The 23,803-nt window shown below is 46.8% G+C and overlaps 1 protein-coding gene across 3 annotated transcripts; it reads right to left on the bottom strand.

The window, feature by feature from the left end:
• Nucleotides 1–11,985: 11,985 nt before the first annotated feature.
• Nucleotides 11,986–22,224, bottom strand: upp1 (uridine phosphorylase 1). 3 transcript variants are annotated; one of them, XM_056285657.1, is made up of 8 exons: nucleotides 22,153–22,223; nucleotides 21,796–21,854; nucleotides 20,385–20,496; nucleotides 20,128–20,286; nucleotides 19,711–19,825; nucleotides 18,575–18,784; nucleotides 18,318–18,464; nucleotides 11,986–12,383 (listed from the first exon to the last, which is right to left on the bottom strand). In XM_056285657.1, the coding sequence occupies exons 2-8, from the start codon at nucleotides 21,834–21,836 to the stop codon at nucleotides 12,343–12,345; spliced, it is 825 nt and encodes a 274-aa protein (XP_056141632.1). In that variant the 5' UTR covers nucleotides 21,837–21,854; nucleotides 22,153–22,223; the 3' UTR covers nucleotides 11,986–12,342. The 3 variants fall into 3 exon arrangements, with proteins under 3 accessions (XP_056141632.1, XP_056141630.1, XP_056141631.1); XM_056285655.1 differs by lacking the exon at nucleotides 11,986–12,383 and adding an exon at nucleotides 14,320–15,178 and having other exon boundaries at nucleotides 22,153–22,224; XM_056285656.1 differs by lacking the exons at nucleotides 11,986–12,383; nucleotides 21,796–21,854; nucleotides 22,153–22,223 and adding exons at nucleotides 14,320–15,178; nucleotides 21,569–21,779.
• Nucleotides 22,225–23,803: the final 1,579 nt, after the last annotated feature.

The raw sequence follows: 23,803 nt of genomic DNA, 5'->3' as shown, positions 1-23,803 counted from the left end.
CTCTTGCATTTTAATGCGGAGGCTGCAGGGATGAAGAAGGGGGACCACGCACAGCGCCTTACAGACTAACGTCGAGAGAATGAGCCACTGTCCATGTCCAACCTTGCAAACGCTCGCCCACGGAAGGTCACTTTATCACACCTGGCATTGCAATATAATCATAATTATCAATGCAAAATGTCTTTATGCATGTCCAATAATGCGGGTAAGAAACCCACAGAGGGTTGAATCAGTTCATCTGCACACAACGTGTACTGAGAGAACCCTTTCATCACTCATCTTAAAGGACCTCTTCCGTCTAAGTACGCCCAACCTGTAAACATACTCATTTGCAAAGCCAATTTGACGCGTGCATCGCAGGACACCGTAGAGTTGGGTTACGGGAAGTCTCGCGAGAGTTGGAGGCAACAAGATGGCTGAATAAAGCGTGCACGGTTAATAGAAAAGCCGGCGTGATCATTTATCAAATGTATGTTAAGTGTGCCAGAGGGCATATTCGACATGGCGTCAGAATAGATAGTAGAGATACCCACCCACCGGTAAAGACATGGACCCAGCACCCGGGATGGACTGGGATTCATCGAACTTACCAGAAGCGTAGCAGCGACTCCAGCAGACCATTAACTAGAGTTTCAATGGCCATGTGTGCTAGTCACACAGGATTGGGGGAATAGTTGCAATCACAGCATTGTAAGATGGTGACAGATGTACTCTTAGAGCCCCCCCCCCTCTTGATTTGGACTTTTTTATGTTGTTGATGTTTACCGTAAACCAACACATACTGGTCAGTACTGAAGGTTGGACTCTCATCATCCACTGGAGCACAAACTAGGAGCCATCAGGACGCTGCACCACCGAGCTGCCAACCTCCCCACCGACACAGTGGCCGGGGAAGGGGAGAACCCCCACATGAAACAGGCCCTGGTTAAGTGTGGTTATCCTAGCTGGGCGCTTGTCAAAGCCATGAAGACGCCCAAACAGTGGACCAGCCAATCCAAGAGAGGAGAAATCCGTATGTGACAGTTGAGAGGCACAACACCGTGTCTTCAAACCCCAAAACACGCTGCGCCGGAAACTGGTGCGCCCCAAGGATCGGGTCCCCTGGCACCAACAAGAGCAATATAGTGTACGCTGTTAAGTGCCAGGAGGGTTGCCGTGACTTGTACATTGGGGAAACTAAACAGCCACTGGTCAAGAGGATGGTACAACACAGGAGAGCTAACACGTCAGGCCAGGACTCCGCAGTCTACACCCACAGGCCAGGACTCTGCAGTCTACACCATCTACAGGCCAGGACTCCGCAGTCTACACCCACAGGCCGGTGGCCACTCTTCCAAGGATGAGGATGTGCACCTCCTTGATAGGGAGGAACGCTGGTTTGAACGGGGAGTCAAAGAGGCCATCTGTGTGAAGAGGGAACGACCATCCCTGAACCGATGGGGGCCTAAGAGTACATCTGTCGCCATCTTACAATGCTGTGATTGCAACCATCCTCCAACCCTCTGTGAATAGTACACATGGCCATTGTAACGCCAGTTAACGGTCACGCCCATATTTGCATATGAAACTGATCGTCGTTTCCGGTCATTATTCCGCTGTATTGTTTATAAGGGTGGGGGGGGGGATACCTGCAGTCAGTGGAGACGGAAGAGGTCACTTATGCCCCTTTTCCACTACATGGTGCCGGCACGACTCGACTCCATTCGACTCGACTCACTTCTGTGTCGTTTTCCGTTACCGTAACAGTACCCCCTCAGGGTAGCTGGTCTCTCTCTCTCTTATTTTTTCTTTCCAATTTCCAAATGTACTTTTAAGATAACTCCGCTACGAACGCTTTGGTATTTCAAAATGGTAGAGGCTAGTTCCCGTGCGCGCATTGATGACGCAAAATGACGCGTTTCTCTGACCAATCAGAGGTCTGCCTTGATTTCGGTACCCGCTCCGGTTTTTTTTTTAACCAGAAGAGAGGAACAGTTCCCAAAATGCCGGTACTTTCCACTAATGGAGACGAAAACAGGGCGAGTCGAGCTGAGCCGGTACCACATAGTGGAAAAGGGGCGTTAAGATGAGCGATGAAACGTTTCTCTCTCAGTAAACGTGTCCAGATCAGATGAGGATTCAACTTCCTGTGAACGTGTCCAGATGAGGATTCAACTTCCTGTGAACGTGTCCAGATGAGGATTCAACTTCCTGTGATCAGTGCAAAATGCTGCGTGCTACAAAAAAGGGGTTTTAACCGAAACAAGCTGCAGGACCTTGACATTGAGCAACACGTTTATTTCGGATTCAAGTGAGTCAAAGCGGCTATAAAATGCATTGCTAAAGTGAGATTCTGTGCGTAGTCACTCAAACTAACAGACAGGACACCCCTCTGGTCAGTACAACCACGGCAGGTACATGACTATTAAGTGAAGATAAGATAAAAACTATTCTTTCCTTTATCCCGAAGGACATTTTTGTGCAAGAGGTTTCTTCAAAATTACAACATAAGAAAGTAATGCATGTAACACGTGCATAATAGCAAGACAAAGATAATTTAAAAAAAGAAAGAAAGAATAAAGCCACTTTATTTTGTCATTGTATTCATACAATGACATTTGTTCTCTGCATTTAACCCATCTATTGTATAGGAGCAGTGGGCAGCTGCAGCACCCGGGGACCAACTCCGGTTCTTTTTTCCGTTGCCTTGCTCAGGGGCACAGGCAGGAGTATTAGCCCTAACATGCATGTCTTTTTGTAAACTTTAAAAAAAATGGAAAATTAGTATTGCACATGATATTGAGTCATATCAGTAATGCTATTGAAGGAGTACTAAAAAGTAATATTGCACATGATATTGATAGTATTGTCTTGATTCATGCTCAGTAATCCAGGTAAGAAAATCAATCAATCAATCAATCAATCAATCAATCAAGTTGCATGTTATATAGAAGAAAGTTGAATCAATTCATCAGGACACAACGTTCTCAAATGACTGCAGGACTCAGTGATGTGCAGTCAGGGGAGGCAGGGTAGGCAGTGCCTCACCCAGGCTAATAAGAAGAAAAAAATGAAATATCATGTTAGTTAAATTTTATTTATTTATTTAAACTTTAATTTGCTAAGATTGTTGTAAAAAATAATAAAAAAAATCATGTAAAACTTGTTGTTTTATCAATGACAGGCATGCCCAAAGCTAGCATTCGTGAATGCAGGCTGCTGAGGCAGAGTCTGCTTGTGCCTCTCTCTGGCACTGATAAATATAGTTCATTGCCTACCCAGCCATGGACCTCACTGCACGTTACTGCTGCAGGTATCCCCACCCTTATAAACAACACTGTTGCGTAACAGCCGAAACCAATGATCAGTTTCATATGCAAACTAGAATTTCAATGGCCATGTGTACTATTCACAGAGGATTTGGGCATAGTGCAGTCACAGCATTGTAAGATGGCGACAGATATACTCGTAGGCCTCTTAGGTTTATAAGGGTGTGGATACCTGCAGTCAGTTGAGACTAGGTATGGGTGACTAGCATAAATATCCTACTTTGCGTAATTTTAAAATTAGTCAATTACATCTTCCACTGCTTTGATAATCTTAATAAAAGTGAAGAATGGCAGATTCACAAAAGAAGGTGACAGCAAACGTGCTAGAAACAAGGATTTTGATGTCAACACCCCAGGCACCGTCCCCGGAGGTGCTCCCGTGCTGCTCACTATTATGTCCGACATGTTGCACTGCAGCCTCACATACTGTGGCCAACCTTTTAGGTAGTTGGTGATCCAGGTCACTAGTGGAGCATCCACCTACATGTCCAGTAACTTAGTCCTGAGCAGGGCAGGTCATGTGTTGTTAAAAGCACTTGAAAAATAAAAACACATACCTCTCACATTGCAGCCTACCTCATCCGGGGGAGTATAAGCCCTGTTCAGCAGAATGGTGATGGTTTCTTCCACTCCAGTGCCTTTGAATAAAGTCTCTCCCTCTTGAATAAACTGCTGTCTCCGGATCTTCAAATGTGTGTGGCCCGTTGGCTGCATCGATCCTCAGCACTGCAGGATGGGGCACGGCAAATTTCATCCTGCGCTCATGAAGGGCCCTCTTGCAGTCTTTGAAACCTTCGCATCTGGCCTGCATCTCTCTGGATTGGTACACGAAAATCAGCCCTTATTTACCCTCCCAGGCGATTCACTTCTTTTCGCTGGCCACTTGGAGGATGCGTTCCCTGTCTTGGAACCAGAGGAATCTTGCAACGATGGACCGGGCTCACAGAATCCACGCCTAGGCAGGCGTGGATTCTGTGAGCCCGGTCGATCTCAAAACCACCTGGCAGAGGATTAATGGCGAGTGAATCTGCCAAGTCATTGAGAAAGGCAATAGTATTGCTCCTCTCCTTCCCCTCTGGTATTCCTACAAATTGCAGGATGTTCCATCTTGCTGTACTCTGCCTGGGCTAGTTGGTCCTTCAGTGCAGCTAGCTGGGATTTCGTAGTGGGATGATTCTTCTGTAGCTGGGCAGGAGCTTCCTGATCAGCATCTTCCAGCATCTCCACTCTCCTCTCTACCTCCGTCATTTGTGTCAGGACTTCAGTTTCTGTTCTGTTGAGGCTGTTGATTTCCTGAACTCTGTAAGCATTTCAAATAGTGTTGTGTTGGATGTCTCAGCCAAGGAAGCAGTGCATGTCACTTATCTTTGTCCATAGTGGTTGCTAGTGCCTGGGGTGTTGACCTCAAAATCCTTGTTTCTTGCACCTTCGCTGTCACCTTCTTTTGTGAACACACCATTCTTCACTTTTTTAAAAAAAATATCAAAGCAGTGGAAGATGTAATTGACTAATTTGAAAATAACGCGAAGAAGGATATTTATGCTAGCATTTCAGGCAGCCATCTTAATCCTCACGTCACATGACTTCCTCTGGGTGTTTTTTCTTGGGGACAGGAACAAGGCATGATGTCTTCCACAGAGCAGGGATGGTCATCAAGCTCAGACTCATGCTGGAGATATGCTGAAAAGCCCTGCATAGCTGAGTAGCACATCCTTTGAGCACTCTGGGGTTGAGGCCATCAGGCTCCCACAGTCTTGCCTGGGTATAGACTACTGAATTCTCTTCTCACATCCTCCTTAGTGATGGTAATTGACCCTGGAGAGCTGTTAGAAAGGTCTGATGGGGCAGGGGTGCAAGGGTGCAAGGGGGCTGAGGTGAATAGACAGGAGCCAGGAGTCTTAAGGAGAGAGGATGGGGTGAGGGTGCTGGGGGAGGAGGGCAAGGGAGGGGTTGTTGAGGTAAATAGTGGTGAGAAGGAGCCTGGTTGGGGAGGGGGGTCATAGGAGAAGCTGGAGAGGGTGGGCAGAACCCACATCAACAAACAAGTAACGCTCGACAATTCTGTGATTTCAGCAGCCAAAAATCTTGGTGTTTCGTTTGAGCCCAGCATTTCCTTCGATAAGCACATTAAAGAAATCACCAAGACTGCTGTTTTACACTTACGTAACATAGCTAAAATTCGGTCTTTTCTCTCTATGGCTGATGCAGAGACTCTAATGCATGCACTTGTTTCATCCAGACTTGATTACTGTAATGTTCTGTCTTCAGGTCTGCCACATACATGCTAGTAGTAAAGTCTTCAGATGGTTCAGAATGCTGCAGCTAGAATCCTAACTAAAACTAGGAAATTTGACCATATTACAACAATTCTTGCCTCCCTTCATTGGCTCCCTAGCCATGTTAGATCAGACTTCAAGGTGCTTCTGCTGATTTATGGGCTTGCCCCATCTTACCTGTCGGATCTCCTTAAACCGTACATTCCATCTGAGCTCTTCGCTCTCAAGATACAGGGCTCCTGTGTGCACCCAAAGTTCAAACGAAGTCAGCTGGTGGCAGGGCCTTTTCCTATTGGCCCCGTTGAGTAACCTGCCTGCTGCCGTCAGACAATCAGAATCTGTTGAGTCCTTTAACTCCAAACTTAAAACTCCTTTTTTTTGCCTTAGCTTACAATTAGTTGCCTTGAAATTAAGTACTTCACGACCTGTACTGCATGGTGGGTCAGTTTCTCTCACAATGACTTTATCAAGCTGATCAGATTATAGAGTATAGATTATTGATTATTGCAACTGTTCTGTTCTCTCACATGTCTTTTCTCTCTCTCTGAATGATGTCTTCTCCTTTTTCCTCCCCTGTGTATGTGAATGGTGTGATGTGAGTCTCCCCGGTGTGCATGTGTAGTCTGTCCTCCTCCCAGGTCCCCATGGTGATGGTGGTCACGTGGCTCAGGTCCTGGGCTGTTCCGGTGGCATATGGACACTGCTTGGAATCCTCCTCATCATATTCTTCATATATCTTATAATTTCATTATAATTCTCTTATCCTCTTTCAATGTTGTATTCTGTAAATTGTGTTCAATTCTGTACACACAACATCCATTGCACGTCTGTCCGTCTTGGGAGAGAGATCCCTCCTCTGTTGCTCTCCCTGAGGTGTCTTTATCAGATGTACTGCTGTAAAGCCCCTTGAGGCAACTTTATAATTTGTGATATTGGGCTATACAAATAAAAGTGACTTGACTTAACTTGAAACCTGTTAAAGTACAGATTTAGCTTATTGGCCTCATCCAGGTCACCTTCCATCCCCTGGTCGGCCTTTTTTCCATGGCCAGTGATGGTTCTCGTGCCGTTCCACACCTCCCTGATATTCTTTTGCTTGAGTTTCCTCTCAAGCTTCCCTCCTGTAACACTACTTACCCTTTGTGATATTTTCCCTCAGTTCCATCATCACCTTTTTCATTAGACACGCTTTATTAGACACTTATTATTTGTCATTGTGCATACATACAATTAATTTTGTGTTCTGCATTCAACCCTCCTATGCTCGGGGCAGTGCAGCACCTGAGGACACTCTCCAGCTCTTTTTTCCTATTGCCATGATCAGGAACACAGACAGGAGTATTAATCCTAACGCGCATGTCTTTTGATGGTGGGAGGAAACTGGAGCACCCGGAGGAAACCCGCACAGACACAGGTGGAACATGCAAACTCCGCACAGAAAGGACTTGGGATGGCCTGGGGTTCGAACCCAGGACCCGTCTTGCTGTGAGCCAATAGCGATAACCACTGGACCACACCATGCTCCCCATCCTCTCCTTATCTTCACTTCTGAAGGCCGCCTTCTTCCTGTTAAGTGATGCCTTGATATCCTTCATCATCCAGGGTTTAGTGTTGGGTAAACAGCGCACAGTCTTGGTGGGGATCACGCTGTCTGTGCAAACATGTACATACTCTGTTCTGCAGTCTGTGGGTCCATCTATGTCCTCCTCATATGCATGACAGAGAACATCCCAGTCTGTCACCTCAAAACAGCCCCGGAGAGTCTCCTCTGCTTTCTGTGGCCATCTCCGGACAGTTCTGGTGATCACTGGTTGCCGCAGGACTACAGGTTTCTAGAGGGGTTTAAGGTAGACCAGGGTGTGATCCGATCTGCCCAGGGGAGGAAGAGCTATGGAGCTGTATGCTTCCTTAACATTAGCATACAGCAAGTGCAGTGTTTTGTTTTCCCTTGCAGTCAACAAACTGTTTAAAAGTGGTCAGGGTTGTCGTCAAGGTGACATGTACCCCCTTTCCGTCAATGCGAACCTATTTCTAGCTCTGGGCTGCTGCGAGTGCCAGTTCACAGGTGGTTGAACTTCTGAGAACCGGATTGTTTTTCCACAGGCCAGAGCTGGCTAGCAAGCCCCGTCATTACATCACTGTATACGTCTCTGCTTTCTCAGCACGATGAGGCGAGAAATCAACTGTGTAGATTTCGAATTTTTGTATACAAATTTTGTAAGGTATTTCATCATTAAATTCACGTCTGAGAAATTTTGAGATGAGAACCCGACTGTGCAGATTTTGCATACTGGCAGTTTTACAAAAATTGATTGTGAATCGAAAATTTGCTCCGTTTTCAGAGTTGAGAAGCACCACAAAATGGTAAATGGACTGCCTTTATATAACGCCTTTCTAGTCTACCAACCACTGAAAGGGCTTTACAGTGTATGTCTCACATACAGTGTATGTCTCATACACCGATGGTGGAGGCTGCCATGCAAGCGGCCAACCTGCTCATCAGGAGCAGTCAGGGGTTCGGTGTCTTGCTCAAGGACACTTTGCCATGCTCTCTGGAGGAGCCAGGGATCGAACCGGCGACCCTCCGATTACTAGACGACCCACTCTACCTCCTGAGCTGTGCCATCCACAAACTGGCAACCAGCCAGTGCTCACATACCCCACTGTGAGGTGGCAAGCAGCCGGCTAGTCATGGTAACAGACCCCACTGTGAGCTGGCGACCAGCCGGCTAGTCATGGTAACAGACCCCACTGTGAGCTGGCTGGAGCTCTCTCAAGAGGCCGGTCTTGTAGATAAGAGCCTTTTATTTCCCTGTTGATGGATGCTTTGTTTAAATATCATAATACAAATCCATCATCCATCCATTAGCTGAGCTGCTTATCTTGCTCTCAGGGTCGCGGGGATGCTGGAGCCTATCCCAGCAGTCATTCGGCGGCAGGCGGGGAGACACCCCGGACAGGCTGCTGTCCATTATAAATTTAATAAAACCTGTGATTATCTGCCTTGTTCTCCTGTGAGGTGAGAGGTCTCAACTTTACAAGGTTTCCTTGATTTATCTCCCAATATTTCTTAGGGCGAACTCTCCGGTGTTCTCTGTCGATGTGTTTTTAAGCATAGGATTTCAGATAGGTATACTAAAATGGGGTTTTTAAATGAGGAACAATGAATGTGGGGTGTCAAATTACTACTACTACTACTACTACTACTACTACTACTTTCGGCTGCTCCCGTTAGCGGTCACCCCAGTGGAATCATCTGTTTCCATCTCTTCCTGTCTTCTGCATCTTCCTCTGTCACACCAACCACCTGCATGTCCTCCCTCACCACATCCATAAACCTCCTCTTTGGCCTTCCTCTTCTCCTCTTCCCTGGCAGCTCCATATTCAGCATCCTTCTCCCAATATATCCAGATGGAAAACGTCCACTGCAGATCTCTCCACACATGTCCAAACCATCTCAATCTTGCCTCTCTTGCTTTGTCACCAAACCGTCCAACCTGAGCGGTCCCCCACTGTCTGTAAACCATACAACATAGCTGGTCTCACAACCATCTTGTAAACCGTCCCTTTAACTCTTGCTGGTACCCTTCTGTCACAAATCACTCCTGACACTCTTCTCCACCCACTCCACCCCGCCTGCGCTCTCTTCTTCACCTTCTTCTTCTACATTCCCCGTTACTTTGAACAGTTGTTCCCAAGTTTTTAAACTCATCCACCTTCATCACCTCTCCTCCTTGCATCCTCACTATTCCGTTGTCCTCCTCGTTTACACATATATATTCTGTCTTGCTCCTACTGACTTTCATTCCTCTTCTCTCCAGTGCATACCTCCACCTCTCCCCAACCTGCGCCCTACTCGAACTGCTGGTACCCTTCTGTTGCAAATCACTCCTGACACTCATCTCCACCAACTCCAACCCGCCTGCGCTCTCTTCTTCACCTTCTTCTACATTCCCCGTTACTTTGAACAGTTGATCCCAAGTTTTTAAACTCATCCTCCTTCGTCACCTCTTCTTGCATCCTCACTATTCCGCTGTCCTCCTCGTTTACACATATGTATTCCATCTTGCTCCTACTGACTTCCACTCCTCTTCTCTCCAGGATTTCCTCAACCTGCTCCCTACTCTCACTACAGATCACAACATCATGCACAAACATCATAGTTCACAGAGACTCCTGCCTGATCTCGTCCATCTGTCAACCTCTCTATCACCATTGCAAACAAGAAAGGGCTCAGAGCCGATCCTTGATGTAATCCCACCTCCACCTTGAACCCATCTGTCATTCCAACCGCACACCTCACCACCGTCCCACTGCCGTCATACATATCCTGCACCACTCCTACATACCTCTCTGCCGCTCCCAACTTCCTCATATAATACCACACCTCCTCTGTTGGCACCCTGGTATACACTTTCTCTAAATCCACAAAGACACCATGTAACTCCATCTGGTCTTCTCTATACTTCTCCATCAACATTCTCAAAGCAAACTTCGCATCTGTGGTGCTCTTTCATGGCATGAAACCATACTGCTGCTCGCCAGTCATCATCTCTCCTCTTAACCTAGCTCCCACTGCTCTTTCCTATATCTTCATGCTGTGGCTGATCAACTTTATACCTCTGTAGTTGCTACAGTTCGGCACATCACCCCTATTCTTGAAAATCTGTACCAGTATGCTTCTTCTCCACTCCTCAGGCATCCTCTCACTTTCCAAGATGGTGTTAAACCATCTAGTTAAAAACCCCACTGCCATCTCTCCTAAACACCTCCATGCCTCCACAGGTATGTCACCTGGACCAACTGCCTTTCCACTCTTCATCCTCTTCATAGCTGCCCTCACTTCCTCATTGCTAATCCACCGCACTTCCGGATTCACTAACCCCACATCATCCAACCTTCTCTCGCTCTCATTTTCTTCGTTCCTCAGCCCCTCAGGGTACTCCTTTCACCTTCTCAACACTCTCCTCGCTTGTCAGCACATTTCCATCTCTATCCTTGATCGCCTTTAACTGCTACACATCCTTCCCAGCCCAGTCCCTCTGTCTAGCCAATTGGTACAAGTCCTTTGCTCCTTCCTTCGTGTCTAACCTCTCATACAACTTCATGCGAGGGGACAAGGTATGGGTGTATCGTCCCGTTCGCAAGAAGGGGATTTCCCCCAAGCTTTGCAGCCACTGGCAGGGGACCGGAGAGGTCATGGGCTGGCTGTCTGAGGTGGTATACCGGGTCCACATGCCCGGCCAGGGGCGCGTGGTAGTGCTGCACCAGGACAGACTCTCTCCATACCGCCCCCTTGCCCCACCTGTTGTTGGGGCCAGGGGTGACAGTAGCGCCCCATGTGCCGATCGGTGTGCTCCTCCTCCAGTTGCACTTCCTGTAAGCCCCAGGCAGCCTGTTTGCCAACGATGGCCCCCTGGACATTTGAGGGACTATGTCTTGGGTGATGAGGTTGTCGAGAACAACTGACTCCTCAGGTGGGGGCTCTACCATGACCGGGGAAGATGGTCGCTGGACTGATGACGGCCTTACACTGGGGAAGCACAAGGGATTATGAGACTGTTACGTTCACATTCGGATCATTGTTTTATTAATGTTGTGTTCATGTTGTTGTATTATTGTTTGGATGTTTGACTCGGACTGGCTTGACGACCATTTTACGGACCGACTGACTGTAGGATCGTGACCAAGATTGATGTGTTCCAGAGTGACCTCGTTACGGGAAGCCGTTGTTCGGCAATCATCGGGGAGGGGCAGAATAAAGGAGCACTCCTAGGGTTGTGCGATGTCTGGGACACAGGAGCTGCCATTAAAACTAAATCCTTGCCTCTCGCCTCTCCTTTCCCGGGGTCATGCAGTGTAGGGGCGATCGAAAGAGGTCTCGGCCTCTCATTCTCCATGCAAACTCACAACAGTGAGGTGTCCGGGTGGCGTGGTGGTCTATTCCATTGCCTACCAACACGGGGATCTCTGGTTCGAATCCCCGTGTTACCTCTGGCTTGGTCGGGCGTCCCTTCAGACACAATTCGCCGTGTCTGCGGGCAAGAAGCCGGATGTGAGTATGTGTCCTGGTCGCTGCACTAGCGCCTCCCCCGGTCGGTTGGGGTGCCTGTTCAGGGGGGAGGGGGAACTGGGGGGGGGGTAGCGTGATCCTCCCACGTGCCACGTCCCCCTGGCAAAAACTCTTCACTGTCAAGTGCAAAGAAGCGACTGGCGACTCCACATGTATCAGAGGAGGCATGTGGTAGTCTGCAGCCCTCCCTGGATCGGCAGAGGGGGTGGAGCAGCGACTGGGATGGCTCGGAAGAGTGGGGTAATTGGCCAAGTACGACTGGGGAGAAAAGGGGGGGGGGTACCCAAAAAATTATATATGAAAAAAAAAACTCGCCACATTATTGTTCTATATACTGTAAATTGCATTACAGTAGTTTATTGTAAATCAAAATACAGCAACTTGCTGGCAACCATGCTGCCAATAACTAACTGTAAATACATAAGATAATGGCTTACAGTGAATAGAGACCTCATGAAACACACTCTCGCGCTTTGTGAGTGATGTTAACTCGTCCATCTTGTTCACCGATGATCTAACGCTCCTCGTGATGATAGTGGGAAGATACGGCGTGTATCTCCACTTCCTTAACCATTGTCTCCTCCCGGCTCTGCAGCCCTGGTATTTCCTCCTCAGCTCCTTGGGGTCCTCCGGTGTCTCGCCGGCCACGCTGCCCTGTCAAAGGCTCAGGAGCTGATCCCCGGAGTCAACAATGGAGCCCTGGGTGTCCTTCGCCAGGACGGCGATCTGGCATGACAGAAATACTCCAAAAGCATGAACAGAAACATGATCATGCGAAGCAGTGGCGTGTCCAGACTTTTTTGAGTGGGGTGGCCCAAGTAGGGCACTGACTTGTGCAGGGGTGGCCTGAAGCAGGGGGTCTGGGGGTCCTCCCCCAGGAAATTTTAAGCGTCGAACACTTCATTTCCCGCATTCTGGTGAATTTTTATGCACCAATTTGTGCCTCAAAGAGTTCAAACTAAGACCCGCCTCTGACTGGGCAGATAGCCAATCATAGGGGTGGCACCTGGGGTGGCCAATCAGATTCCAGGGGTGGCACGTGCCGCCCCAGGCCACTCCCTGGACACGCCACTGATGCAAAGCCACATTGTCACTACATTACCACTTTAATACTTGACAAATCTAGAAACAAAAAAGTAAAGATAGAAAAGAGTGAAAAAGACACAAGATGACGAAGAGCAACTCTGGCAGGCTGCCTCCCGGGACGGCACCAGAAGTTATGTAAAACAAGTTTGTCCCAAGGTGGTTCACAAGATAAACCGGTACAGACAAATGCAATGAAAGTAAAGGAATTCAAACAACCACAAAACAACAACAACACGTCTTATCGGCCCTCGCCAACAAGTAGCAAAACATTTCAGGGACCAGGAAGAATTTGTCGTTCTATCATGTACTCGTGTACACAAACGAAACGAAATTCCGTTTCCCCCCAGCCCACGGCAGTGCAACACAACAGAAAAAAACACACATCCCAAATTTCCCAAAAACGACACCACCAAAAACGTAGAAAAACAGAGAGAACAAAGCAAAAAAAATAAAATAAATGTTGGTCCAAAAACACATTTGGTCCAATAGTGACAAGTAGCAGTAAAGCACATTTCAATAAATAAAGCACTTGTTTTTTTAAACGTTTAAGGATGACGTTGTTCGAAGTCTGACTACAAAAGGAAAAGATGAACTGAAACGTCTCCCAGCTGAAAGACTTCCAGATCTGCTGTCCTAACATAACCCTCGAGATGTCCTTGATATCATGCTCGAGCCTCGTATCTCAGCAAAACAGACTGAAACAGGCCCTAATTGTGCCTCTTGATTGCTTCTGTAAACTGGAGCCAAGTATCGTTTGAAGACATTGTGCGTTGCTGTGAACCAGAGCTCCGAGGCCTTGTTCTGGTCTGACCCGCTCGTAGCAGAAACACAAAACATCCATCCATTATCCAAACCACTTATCCTGCTGGTCGCGGGGATGCTGGAGCCTATCCCAGCAGTCATTGGGCGGCAGGCGGGGAGACACCCTGGACAGGCCGACAAGCCATCACAGGGCCGACACACACACATTCACACCTAGGGACAATTTTTAGTATGGCCGATTCACCTGACCTACATGTCTTTGGACTGTGGGAGGAAACCGGTGCCCCCGGAGGAAACCCACACAGACAAGGGGAGAACATGCAAACTCCACACAGAGGATGACCCCCCCCCCCAAGGTTGGACTACCCCGGGACTTGAATCCCGGACCTTCTTGCCGCTAACCACTGCGCCGTTGTGCCACCCAGAACACAAAACACGCTCCTTGGAAATGCCTATATGTATTTATTATGACTTGACGTTAATAACAGATTTCATAGCTTTATAGCGACTACCAAGGCTTGATTAATGATTGCAACCTTACAAGTAGTTCGAAGTTCAATTATTTAATGAAGACTTCCTCTTTCAGGGTTATTCCTGTGGTGGAAACTCAATCCACTCATGGTACTACAGTAAGGCTGCAGACGAGCCACTGCTTCGTGGATTATAATAACGAAAGAATGCCAGTAGGCAGCAGGTTTTCTCTCAAACTAAGGAGGACGTACTAAAAAACACACACACAGACAGACACACAGTTCTATAGCTGCTTCCGATGTACAATGACAAACACAAACCCCACTGATAATATAGCGTCATTTTATTAGCGCTCAACAAGCCGACCGACAATTGTTGTCAAATACACAGGCACACATAAGATGAGGAATGCATTCATATTTTGGCACAGAATCGTTACGTGGCCTGACATTACCAGTGTCACATGTTGTAGAAAAATAAGAGGTAGCATCGCAGAGGAAACATCTTAATGATCGCACGGCTCTACGTGATTATAGTACATCCAATTCCCTGCAGGTCCTTAGGCAAATACATGAAGACGACAGCGGAAGCACAGTGTGACAAATATCAGCAAATACACTGTAATGATGTGCTAAAATGTGACGAGCGAAATCACGATCAATACGGTGCTGAGACCACCACTGAAAGGGACAGCAACACGACAAACAGCAGGAAGCGCACAACTCGCTTGCATTTTTTTTTTTAAGTTTAAGATTATTGCAGAGTGAAACGGTTTCATTCGGAGTTTGGCATTCCGTGTGTATTTTTGGCATTTTATCTGACAGGACAGGAGAGACAGACAGGAAACGCAAGGTTCAGAGAGCAGGAGAAGACACACAGCAATGGTCCTGTGGCCGGATTCAAACCCGGGACGCTACGATAAGGCCTGAGCCTACACGGTACGCTCCTGACTGACTGGATCAGCAGGACGCCCACACATTCTGACGTGCATGAGGTGTTTCGCTGCATAGGTCCCCAGTGACGACGCCTAAAATTCTGCATGTGCGTTTACTTTTAGTTCTTGGCTGAGGCACACATGAGCTTCTTAATAAAATGGCCGACCAGTATCTGAGGACGTTGTTGGTAGCTGTGAAGAACTTCGTGAGAGCTGGTCAGCTGATCTCCTTTCAGCCGATCCAGGAGCGTCACACAAACCACAGCAGCTTCAGAGAAGGAGAAGAAATTTAAATTAAAAACTACTGCGTCTAGATTTAGTTGTCAGAGAAGAGACTCAGAGTGCTTTCAGACATGGCGTCATGAAGTGCAAGCTTATATTCTCCCATAATGGAAATGATGTAACCAGTGGTGTGGCCAGGAATTCATTTTGTGGGGGGGGGGGAGGGGGGTTTGAGAAAATATACTAAACATCAATGTGTAACAGATTATAACCCTTTAGGAGCGGCGAATGTGTGTTCACTCCGCCAGAAATGCCGCAGTCGCCGACAAGATCAGATTCAGAGGCTTTAGACTTTTTCGGGGGAAGGGTGAAGTCGCTGATTTATTTGTTCTTTTTTTGTTCGATCCATTGCAGCTAGGCAACGATTCAGGTAGCTAGCTAGCTAGCCAACATCGGTGATGATCACAGCTCGCTAACGATTCCCTTTCGAGCTGAACAATGCATTCCCACAATAGCTCAACTATGATTGGTTTGCTGTAAGATAAGATTGTATAGCCAACAGCATACATGATTACAAAAGTGATGTGACTTGTTCAATTTATGTCTCTCAAAGAAAGAGCGTGGTTAAAAATCCAGGTAGCTTACTGATTGGTTTATGATAAAATCACTGCACATTTATGGGAATCATTCGGCACAGGGACTGTGCAAAACCAGTGTTATTTGATAAAGCTGTGCTGCACTAAACTTACGCCCGTGAATAAGCAGTTTGGAACTGTCAGAAACTATTACGGGGGGGTTAAACTCGAAATCTCCCCCCCCCTGGCTACGCCAGTGGATGTAACTGCCAACTGTGAACTGTATTCCCTTTTTACTTCTGTCAAGGTAGACAGAGGGAATCTATTCAGGTATTTATTTCCTTCCATCTATCTGTTACTGTTTTGTCGTTGTTAACTTGATTTGTTTTCCTTCTTTTCGATTCTTCAAATATGATTCGTATCACGGCATCTGAGATGGCATCAAGACCGATGTACTGACACCCATAATGGCACCATGTACCGTGATCCTTAATTTATCTCTTGTCTTGGTGCATCCTCAATAATCCGGGTGAGTACATCCCAGAAAGTTGAATCAGCTCATCTGGAAGCAACGTTTAGTGAGAGAAACGTTTCATCACTCATCTAAGTGACTTCAGCTGACTGCAGGTACCCCCACCCTTATAAACAATACTGCTGCCCGAAACCGGCACAGTTAGGCCACCACCGAAACCAGCAATCAGTCTCATATGAAAATTGCAGTGACCACTAATTAGTTAAAATGGCCATGTGTACTATTCAGAGGATTGGGGAATAGTTGCAATCACACCACTGTAAGATGGTGACAGATGTACTCTTAAGCGCAAGTTATACTTTCCGCGTCCGTGAGTACGCGAGGGTCCACGTGACGTAAATTTCGTCATCGGAGGGTGTACGCGTAGGGTCCGCGCGGACATCCACGTACCTCCATTTTTTTGTGTCCACGCAGACTTGGTCCGCATTGGTCTGCGCAGACAAGGGCACAACTGCGAATGCGCTGGTAAACAAAAATGGATGCCGAGTTTGAAGACAGGCACACACCAATTTCTTGTGTTCCACTTTTTTCCTTTTTTTCCCCCTCCAATTGTGCTAAATACAACAAACACAGCTGCTCTTCTTCTTCTTCTTGCATGTATGTCGCCATTTTGCCCCGAAATACGTTAATGCTGATCTACTGCACATGTGCGAAATGCATACTCCAAGCGGGCTTCAGTAAGTAGTATAAACAGAAGTACCATGTGTTCGCAGAGTCCGCATACGCATCTGCTCTGGAGTATATCCAGGCCCTTAGCCCCCCTCGGTTCAGGGATGGTTGTTCCCTCTTCACATAGATGGCCTCTTTGACTCCCTGTTCAAACCAGTGATCCTCCCTATCAAGGATGTGCACATCCTCATCCTTGAAAGAGTGGCCCCTGGCCTGTAGCTGGGTGTAGACTGTGGAGTCCTGGCCTGACATGTTAGCTCTCCTGTGTTGTGCCATCCTCTTGGCCAGCATCTGTTTAGTTTCCCTGATGTACAAGTCACGGTAACCCTCCTGGCACTTAACAGCGTACACTATATTGCTCTGTTTGTGCCGGGGGACCGGATCCTTGGGGTGGACCGATTTCTGGCACAACGTGTTTTGGGGTTTGAAAGCAACTGAGACGCGGTGTTTGGAAAATTCGCATCTCAACTGTTCCGCCACTCCCGCCACATACAGAATCACCACTGCTTTACAATTAGGCAGCTGTTGTCCTTCTCCTCTCTTCTATTGGCTGGTGCACTGTTTGGGCGTCTTCCTGGCTTTGACAAGCACTCAGTTAGGATAACCACACTTAACCAGGGCCCGTTTAATGTGGGCTTTCACCCCTTCCCTGGCTGCTGTGTCGGTGGGGACGTTGCCAGCTCGGTGGTACAGCGTCCTGATGACTCCTAGTTTGTGCTCCAGTAGATGATGAGAGTCAAACCTTAAGTACTGACCAGTATGTGTTAGTTTACAGTAAACGTCAACAATCAAATATCCCCCATCACCAATTGCAATCTCACAGTCTAAGAACGCTAATTCTTTTCTTTTCACATCCTCCCTGGTGAACGATGTGGTTGTCCACAGAGTTAATGTGGCCGGTGAAATGTGGCACATCCTGAGATTTAATTTTAACCCAGGTGTCGTCCACAAATCTGAACCAATGGTTAGGTGGTGTCCCTGGATAGGACATCAGAGCCCTCTTTTCCCACTTCCTCCATATATTCACCACTGAGTAGTACATGTGGCCATTTTGACTCTAATTAATGGTCACAGCAAACCGATCGCTGGTTTCAGTTGTTACGCCACTGTATGCTTATAAGGGTGGGGATACCTCCAGTCAGCTGAGACTGATGAAGTCACCTAGATGAGTGATAAAATGTTTCTCCCACTAAAGATAACATCCACATGAACTGATTCAGCTTTCTGGGATTAATCTCTCATGGTTTATGGTTTAAGTAAGGATCGAAAGAAAGGGCAAAGTATGGGAGTGCCAGGGGAGCATAAAACAGGTCATAAGGCCTTCAAGTTAAATTAAAATTGTTCTAATCTATCACGTGAACACATTTTCCAGGAAAAAAAAAAGTAAACGCTGATGCATGCCGTCTTACCTCGCAAACCGCTCAGTTTGCACATGGCTGCAAACACGGATGACTCCATTTCAATGTTGCATACTCCTGCGTCGTAGGCTTTAGTCAGGTACTCTTGCTTATCCTTCTCCGAGTAAGAGCAGAAAGCTCCATCCAGACGGGCTTGCCCTGGGTCAGTGTTACATCCGATGACATTAGACACCAACATTACATCTAAATCCATTTATTGGTCTTTCGGTTAACAATGGGGTCAATATCTAGAGATGCAGAACCCGTACCTTCGTAGAAATCCATGGTGCACATGGTGTTGCCTATGACTGTCTCAAACTGGCTTAGGTCCTTGCTGCACTGCAGCAGCTCCTCAGCCAGGCCTAGGTCCAGGTCGGTGCTGCGAACTACCGTCTTCCCCAGTATCACCTGCTCAAACTTGGGCAGGAAATTGGCGTCCACAGACTGCTTGGTCAAAACAATCGTGCCGGGCTCAAGCCCTGGAAACCAAAAGAAGACGATGGAGATCATATAGAAATCCTCCAAAAGCATTTACAGAAATCACTGAGGGTTTTTCAATGCTGCATTTTTTCCTCATTATTTCTCTATGAACAACTGTAAAACCACATACTGCAGTATAGGGACCAATGTGTGACTTCCATGTTTTCAGCTCATACACTGACAAAATCTTCACTGATATATTTTTTCTTCTTTAAAAGGAACAATTTCAGATCGTACGACTTCCTTCTATCCACACTATCCATATTAGAATCCAAGTGCAGACTACAAACTGTTTTTAGATATTCTGATGCGAAATTTACTTACAAGTATTCAAACTTTTTTAAGACCCCACAGATTAAGAGGTAATACAAAGTTCTAACAGTATTATCACCAAGGAAAAACTTTTTATGTGGCCCTCCTTGGAAATCAATTTTTGCCTATCAAATACCAGGGAACATTGATTTCAACAGCCTTGTTTTTCTAATAAGGCTTACTGCTGTTTCTCAAAGTCTTAGCTCAAATAAGACCTCTTGCTTCAGCCTATCGTTTGGAGGCTCATTAGCATTATGACCACAGATTATAACAGAGCATCTCCCCATGTTTCTCTCAAAACTACAAGCGGGGGAGTCTGCTGAGCCCCCCCTTGTGGCAAAACTATCCTCAAACCTGGAAAACCAGCAGCACCAACATCCCTTGTGAAATACAAGCTAATCTGAAAAAGTATGGCAACCTATCTATGGCTAAAGAGATGCGACCATTCAAGGAGTTGAAATAGCTAAGATTTCGATCTTCTTTAAAGGATCACACAGATGTGTTCTAGGAAGTGCAGTCACTGTTAGTGGTTTGACAGGAAAACTGACCCGGGATCGTTTTTTGCAACCAGGTGCATGAATAAGAAAACTATACCAAGTAACCTCGGGCTTACCTATGCCACCTGAAGTCCCGATGCGTATAATTGTAACATCTGTACAGCCCGCATGATGAAGAAGCTTAATTAACTCATGCAACATTATGGAAATAGAAGGGATGCCCATTCCATGCTGCAAGGCAAACATAGATATGTTATAACCAGTTTACCCACAACTATGCTTTGAAAGAACACCTTCATTTATTGCCACACTACTTGGGAATTTGTATATTACTATATCACAGTGTTTCACTATTTCAAGTGTTATTCAAAGGTCAAAAAAACAAAACAACGGATATTGCTTTTCAGTAATGAACTACCACAATAAAATAATGCACATAGTATATTTTGGGTGCCAAACAGTAGTCTAGATATTCATTATTATTCTGGGATGGTATAGACTTGTCACAAGAATATATATATATTTTTACATACACTGACGGAGAGCACCGGGCCCACTTTGTACATGGCGTAGCGGTCTGTTCCGGCACAGATATTTGGGTACTCTGATTTAGGGTCTTCCAAAGCCAGCTCAGCAGCAATGTACTCAATGAATGACTTCATTCTCCAGGGACTGCCCCCAACACACACAAACTGGCGGGAAGAAACAAAAACATAGCCGGAGAGCGTTATCCACGATCACATATATGTGTCAGTTATCCGTATGACTGGATTCTAGGAAGGATGATTACTTTCACATCCCCAAACGTAGCTGGCAGGTCGTGAGTGGAGGTTCCCAGGTTGAAGTGGTAGAGTATGTCCTCCTTCATTTTCTCCAAGTGTGGATTGTGCACATACACAGTGCTTGAAGAGGAACAAAATGCTGAAGTTATTATGCATTAATCTCAAATTCAATCAACATGTTCATATAAATGTTCTTCCGTTACTGACATTACAGCCAAGCATTTTACACAGGTTCTGGGTTTGTTCCTATCATTTTTAACATCCATCCATCCATTATCCAAGCCGCTTATCCCAAACGGGGTCGCGGGGAAGCTGGAGCCCATCCCAGCAGTCATTGGGCGGCAGGTGGGGAGACACCCTGGAACTGTACAAAGTAACGGGGAGTGCAGAGGTGAGGTGAAGAAGAGAGTGCAGGCAGGGTGGAGAAGAGTGTCAGGAGTGATTTGTGACAGAAGGGTACCAGCAAGAGTCAAAGGGAAGGTTTACAAGATGGTAGTGAGACCAGCTATGTTATAATGGTTTGGAGACAGTGGCACTGATGAAAAGACAGGAAGGTGGAGCTGGAGGCGGCAGAGTTGAAGACGCTAAGATTTTGGTCGACAGTGACGAAGAAGGGCAGGATTAGGAACGAGCATATTAGAGGGGCAGCTCAGGTTGGACGGTTTGGAGGCAAAGCAAGAGAGGCAAGATTGAGATGGCTCGGACATGTGTGGAGGAGAGATACTGGGTATACTGGGAGAAGGATGGTGAATATGGAGCAGCCAGGGAAGAGGAGAAGAGGAAGGCCAAAGTGGAGGTTTGTGGATGCGGCGAGGGAGGACATGCAGGTGTGTCAAGAAGAAGATGCAGAGGACAGGAAGAGATGGAAACGGATGATGCGCTGTGGCGCCCCCTAACGGGAGCAGCCGGAAGTAGTAGTAGTTGCAAACAGAAAGTGAAGTTGCGAACGAAGTCCCGCACACCGACTTGCACTTATACATTCATCTGAGCCGGCTCCGGCTCAGATGAACGTATAAGTGCAAGTCGGTGTGCGGGACTTCGTTCGCAGCTCTCGATCCGCTCGTCCCTCTCCTACGCACCTGCCTCATGCACGTACAAGTCTGAACGTGTAGCCAACAATAACGTTCTAATTATTTCGTCATTAACAAAAAAATTTTTTTTTTAATTCCAAGTCCCTATCCTCTGCTCGTACTTTCAGGAAGTCATGGCATTGCGCTCTCGTCCTGACACACCCTGCCGCTTCCAGGCACGGAGGAAGCCAGCCGGTTCCCACGGAACCGGCGGCAGACTCGGGAAGCCCGACGGCCCGGCGGCGCCTCTCCGCGGGGCAACTGGGGCTGCAGCAGCCCGGGCAACAGATTCGGATGCGATGGTGTGGTTGGGTTCAAACACAAGATACATCAGCCCAGCACGTCTCACCTGTGGTCCGTAGCGTTTTGCTCGTCCTCACCTGGTCCCATTTTTCCGTTATTACGAGTCTGTTAAACCAATATCAAGACGGTCAGCGACAACACACCAGATTCGGTTCGGCAACATGACTTAACACCGACTTGAACCTACATCCGATTAAACCCCCCCCCCCCAAAAAGCAGAAACCTAACCGGCGATTTAAAAAAAATCCGCGCAATTACCTCGTTAATAAACATGAATTTGTCAGTACGGGATTTAAAGCGCGTCCCCCCCCCCTCCCCATCACCCTTGTCGGTGACCCGCCGTCAAAAGAAGCGTTCGTTCGGTCGCGACATGTCAGTAAGTACAGGTCGTGCGGTTCGTTACCTCTGCTCCCTCGCTCCTCCAATGAAGATCTGACGCCGGAGACGGCACGTCGACGAACGGTCCCCGCGGCTACGTCACGCCGACTCGCGGGAGTCGGAAGTGTGCGCCGGCGCGCCGCCGCAGCCGCGCGCAGGCACCACGCGCGCCGACAACCACCCTACACAAACGCGCGTCCAGAGCGTGACGTCATAGCGGTACCCCGGCGACACAGTGGCGCCCTCGGAAATGTTTCATAGGGGGGGGGGGGCCAGATGGGGCCACTGAAAATCTTGGGGTGGCACACCAAAACCCAAAGCCATGACTGAATTTGGGGAATTCTATGATGCTGTTGTAGTATACTGTACAGCAGTGTTTCTCAACCGGGGGTCCGCGGACCCCCTAGTGGTCCGTGGTGTAATTGCAAGGGGTCCGTGAAAATAAAATATCTTTAAAAAAAGGATCCTATGACATTTATAGAAATAGGATTGTTTTACTCAAATGTGACTGAGACCTTTATCTACCTAAACTATAAAGGGTAACAGGACTTTTTTCTCTAATTACATCTGTTTCACAAGTGTAATTTATTGTATTTTAATAAGAGATCTCGCTCCCGTTTGCATTGTTAAAAGTGACTACATAAAAATTCTGTTGTTGCATATATCTGAAAGTTACTGAATACATATTCTGTTTTGTTACATACGTATATCTGAAAGTTACTGAATACATATTCTGTTTTGTTATATATATCTGAAAGTTACTGAATACATATTCTGTTTTGTTACATATATCTGAAAGTTACTGCATAAGAATTCTGTTTTGTTAACTATATCTAAGTTACAACTGAAAGCTCTTATTTTTGCCCCAAAGAGTGAATAAATGCTATAATGCAATTTAAAATGCAGTTTCTACTGTTTCTATCAAATTGCAACCCCCCTCCCCCAAGATCAGGTGGAGGGGTCCTCAGGGTAGATCAAAAATACGCAGGGGGTCCAGGACCCCAAAAAGGTTGAGAATCACTGCTGTACAGGCTAGTTGAAAACTGTCAATATAAGAGTTAAGAAAAATATACATTATTGATTTAAATGAACAGCACCTAATGTAAGATATCAGATAGAAGCATATTCTGCATAATCAGAAGCATATTCTGCATATGCGACTCGTGGCTGGGGGGGCCAGCGGGGGGGGGCCAGGGATAGTATCAGGGTGGCCCTGGCCATCCCTTGGGGGCGCCACTGCGGCGACAGGGGGTCCTTTAATTGGTATGGAGAGGATAGTAGCTTCTAAAGTGGGGTACGACCACACAGCACCTCTCAGCAGCAAAAGGAAACAAAAAAAAAAGTCTGTCGAATATGTTGACTAAAATGGACAAAGTTCCATCCGTCCAGCCAAACCGCTCATCCTGCTTTCAGGGGACGCGGGAGCCTATCCCAGCAGTCATTGGGCGGCAGGCGGGGAGACACCCTGGACAGGCCGCCACACCATCACAGTGTTCAGCCAAGTTGTACTTTTGGTAACACTTTAGTATGGGGAACATATTCTAAGTAAAAAAAACTTAATTACTAGTGAATTAGTAATGATCAAGATGTCACTTTAGTATGGGGAACATCTGCTAAGAAACAAAAACTTAATTAAGAGTAATTTAACACTATTAACACTTGTACTTTTGTGTTTT

This window comes from Lampris incognitus, chromosome 9, assembly GCF_029633865.1.
Source record: "Lampris incognitus isolate fLamInc1 chromosome 9, fLamInc1.hap2, whole genome shotgun sequence".
Lineage (NCBI taxonomy): Eukaryota > Metazoa > Chordata > Actinopteri > Lampriformes > Lampridae > Lampris > Lampris incognitus.
Note: the sequence above shows the minus strand (reverse complement) of the source record. Positions and strands in the feature narration are given on the sequence as shown.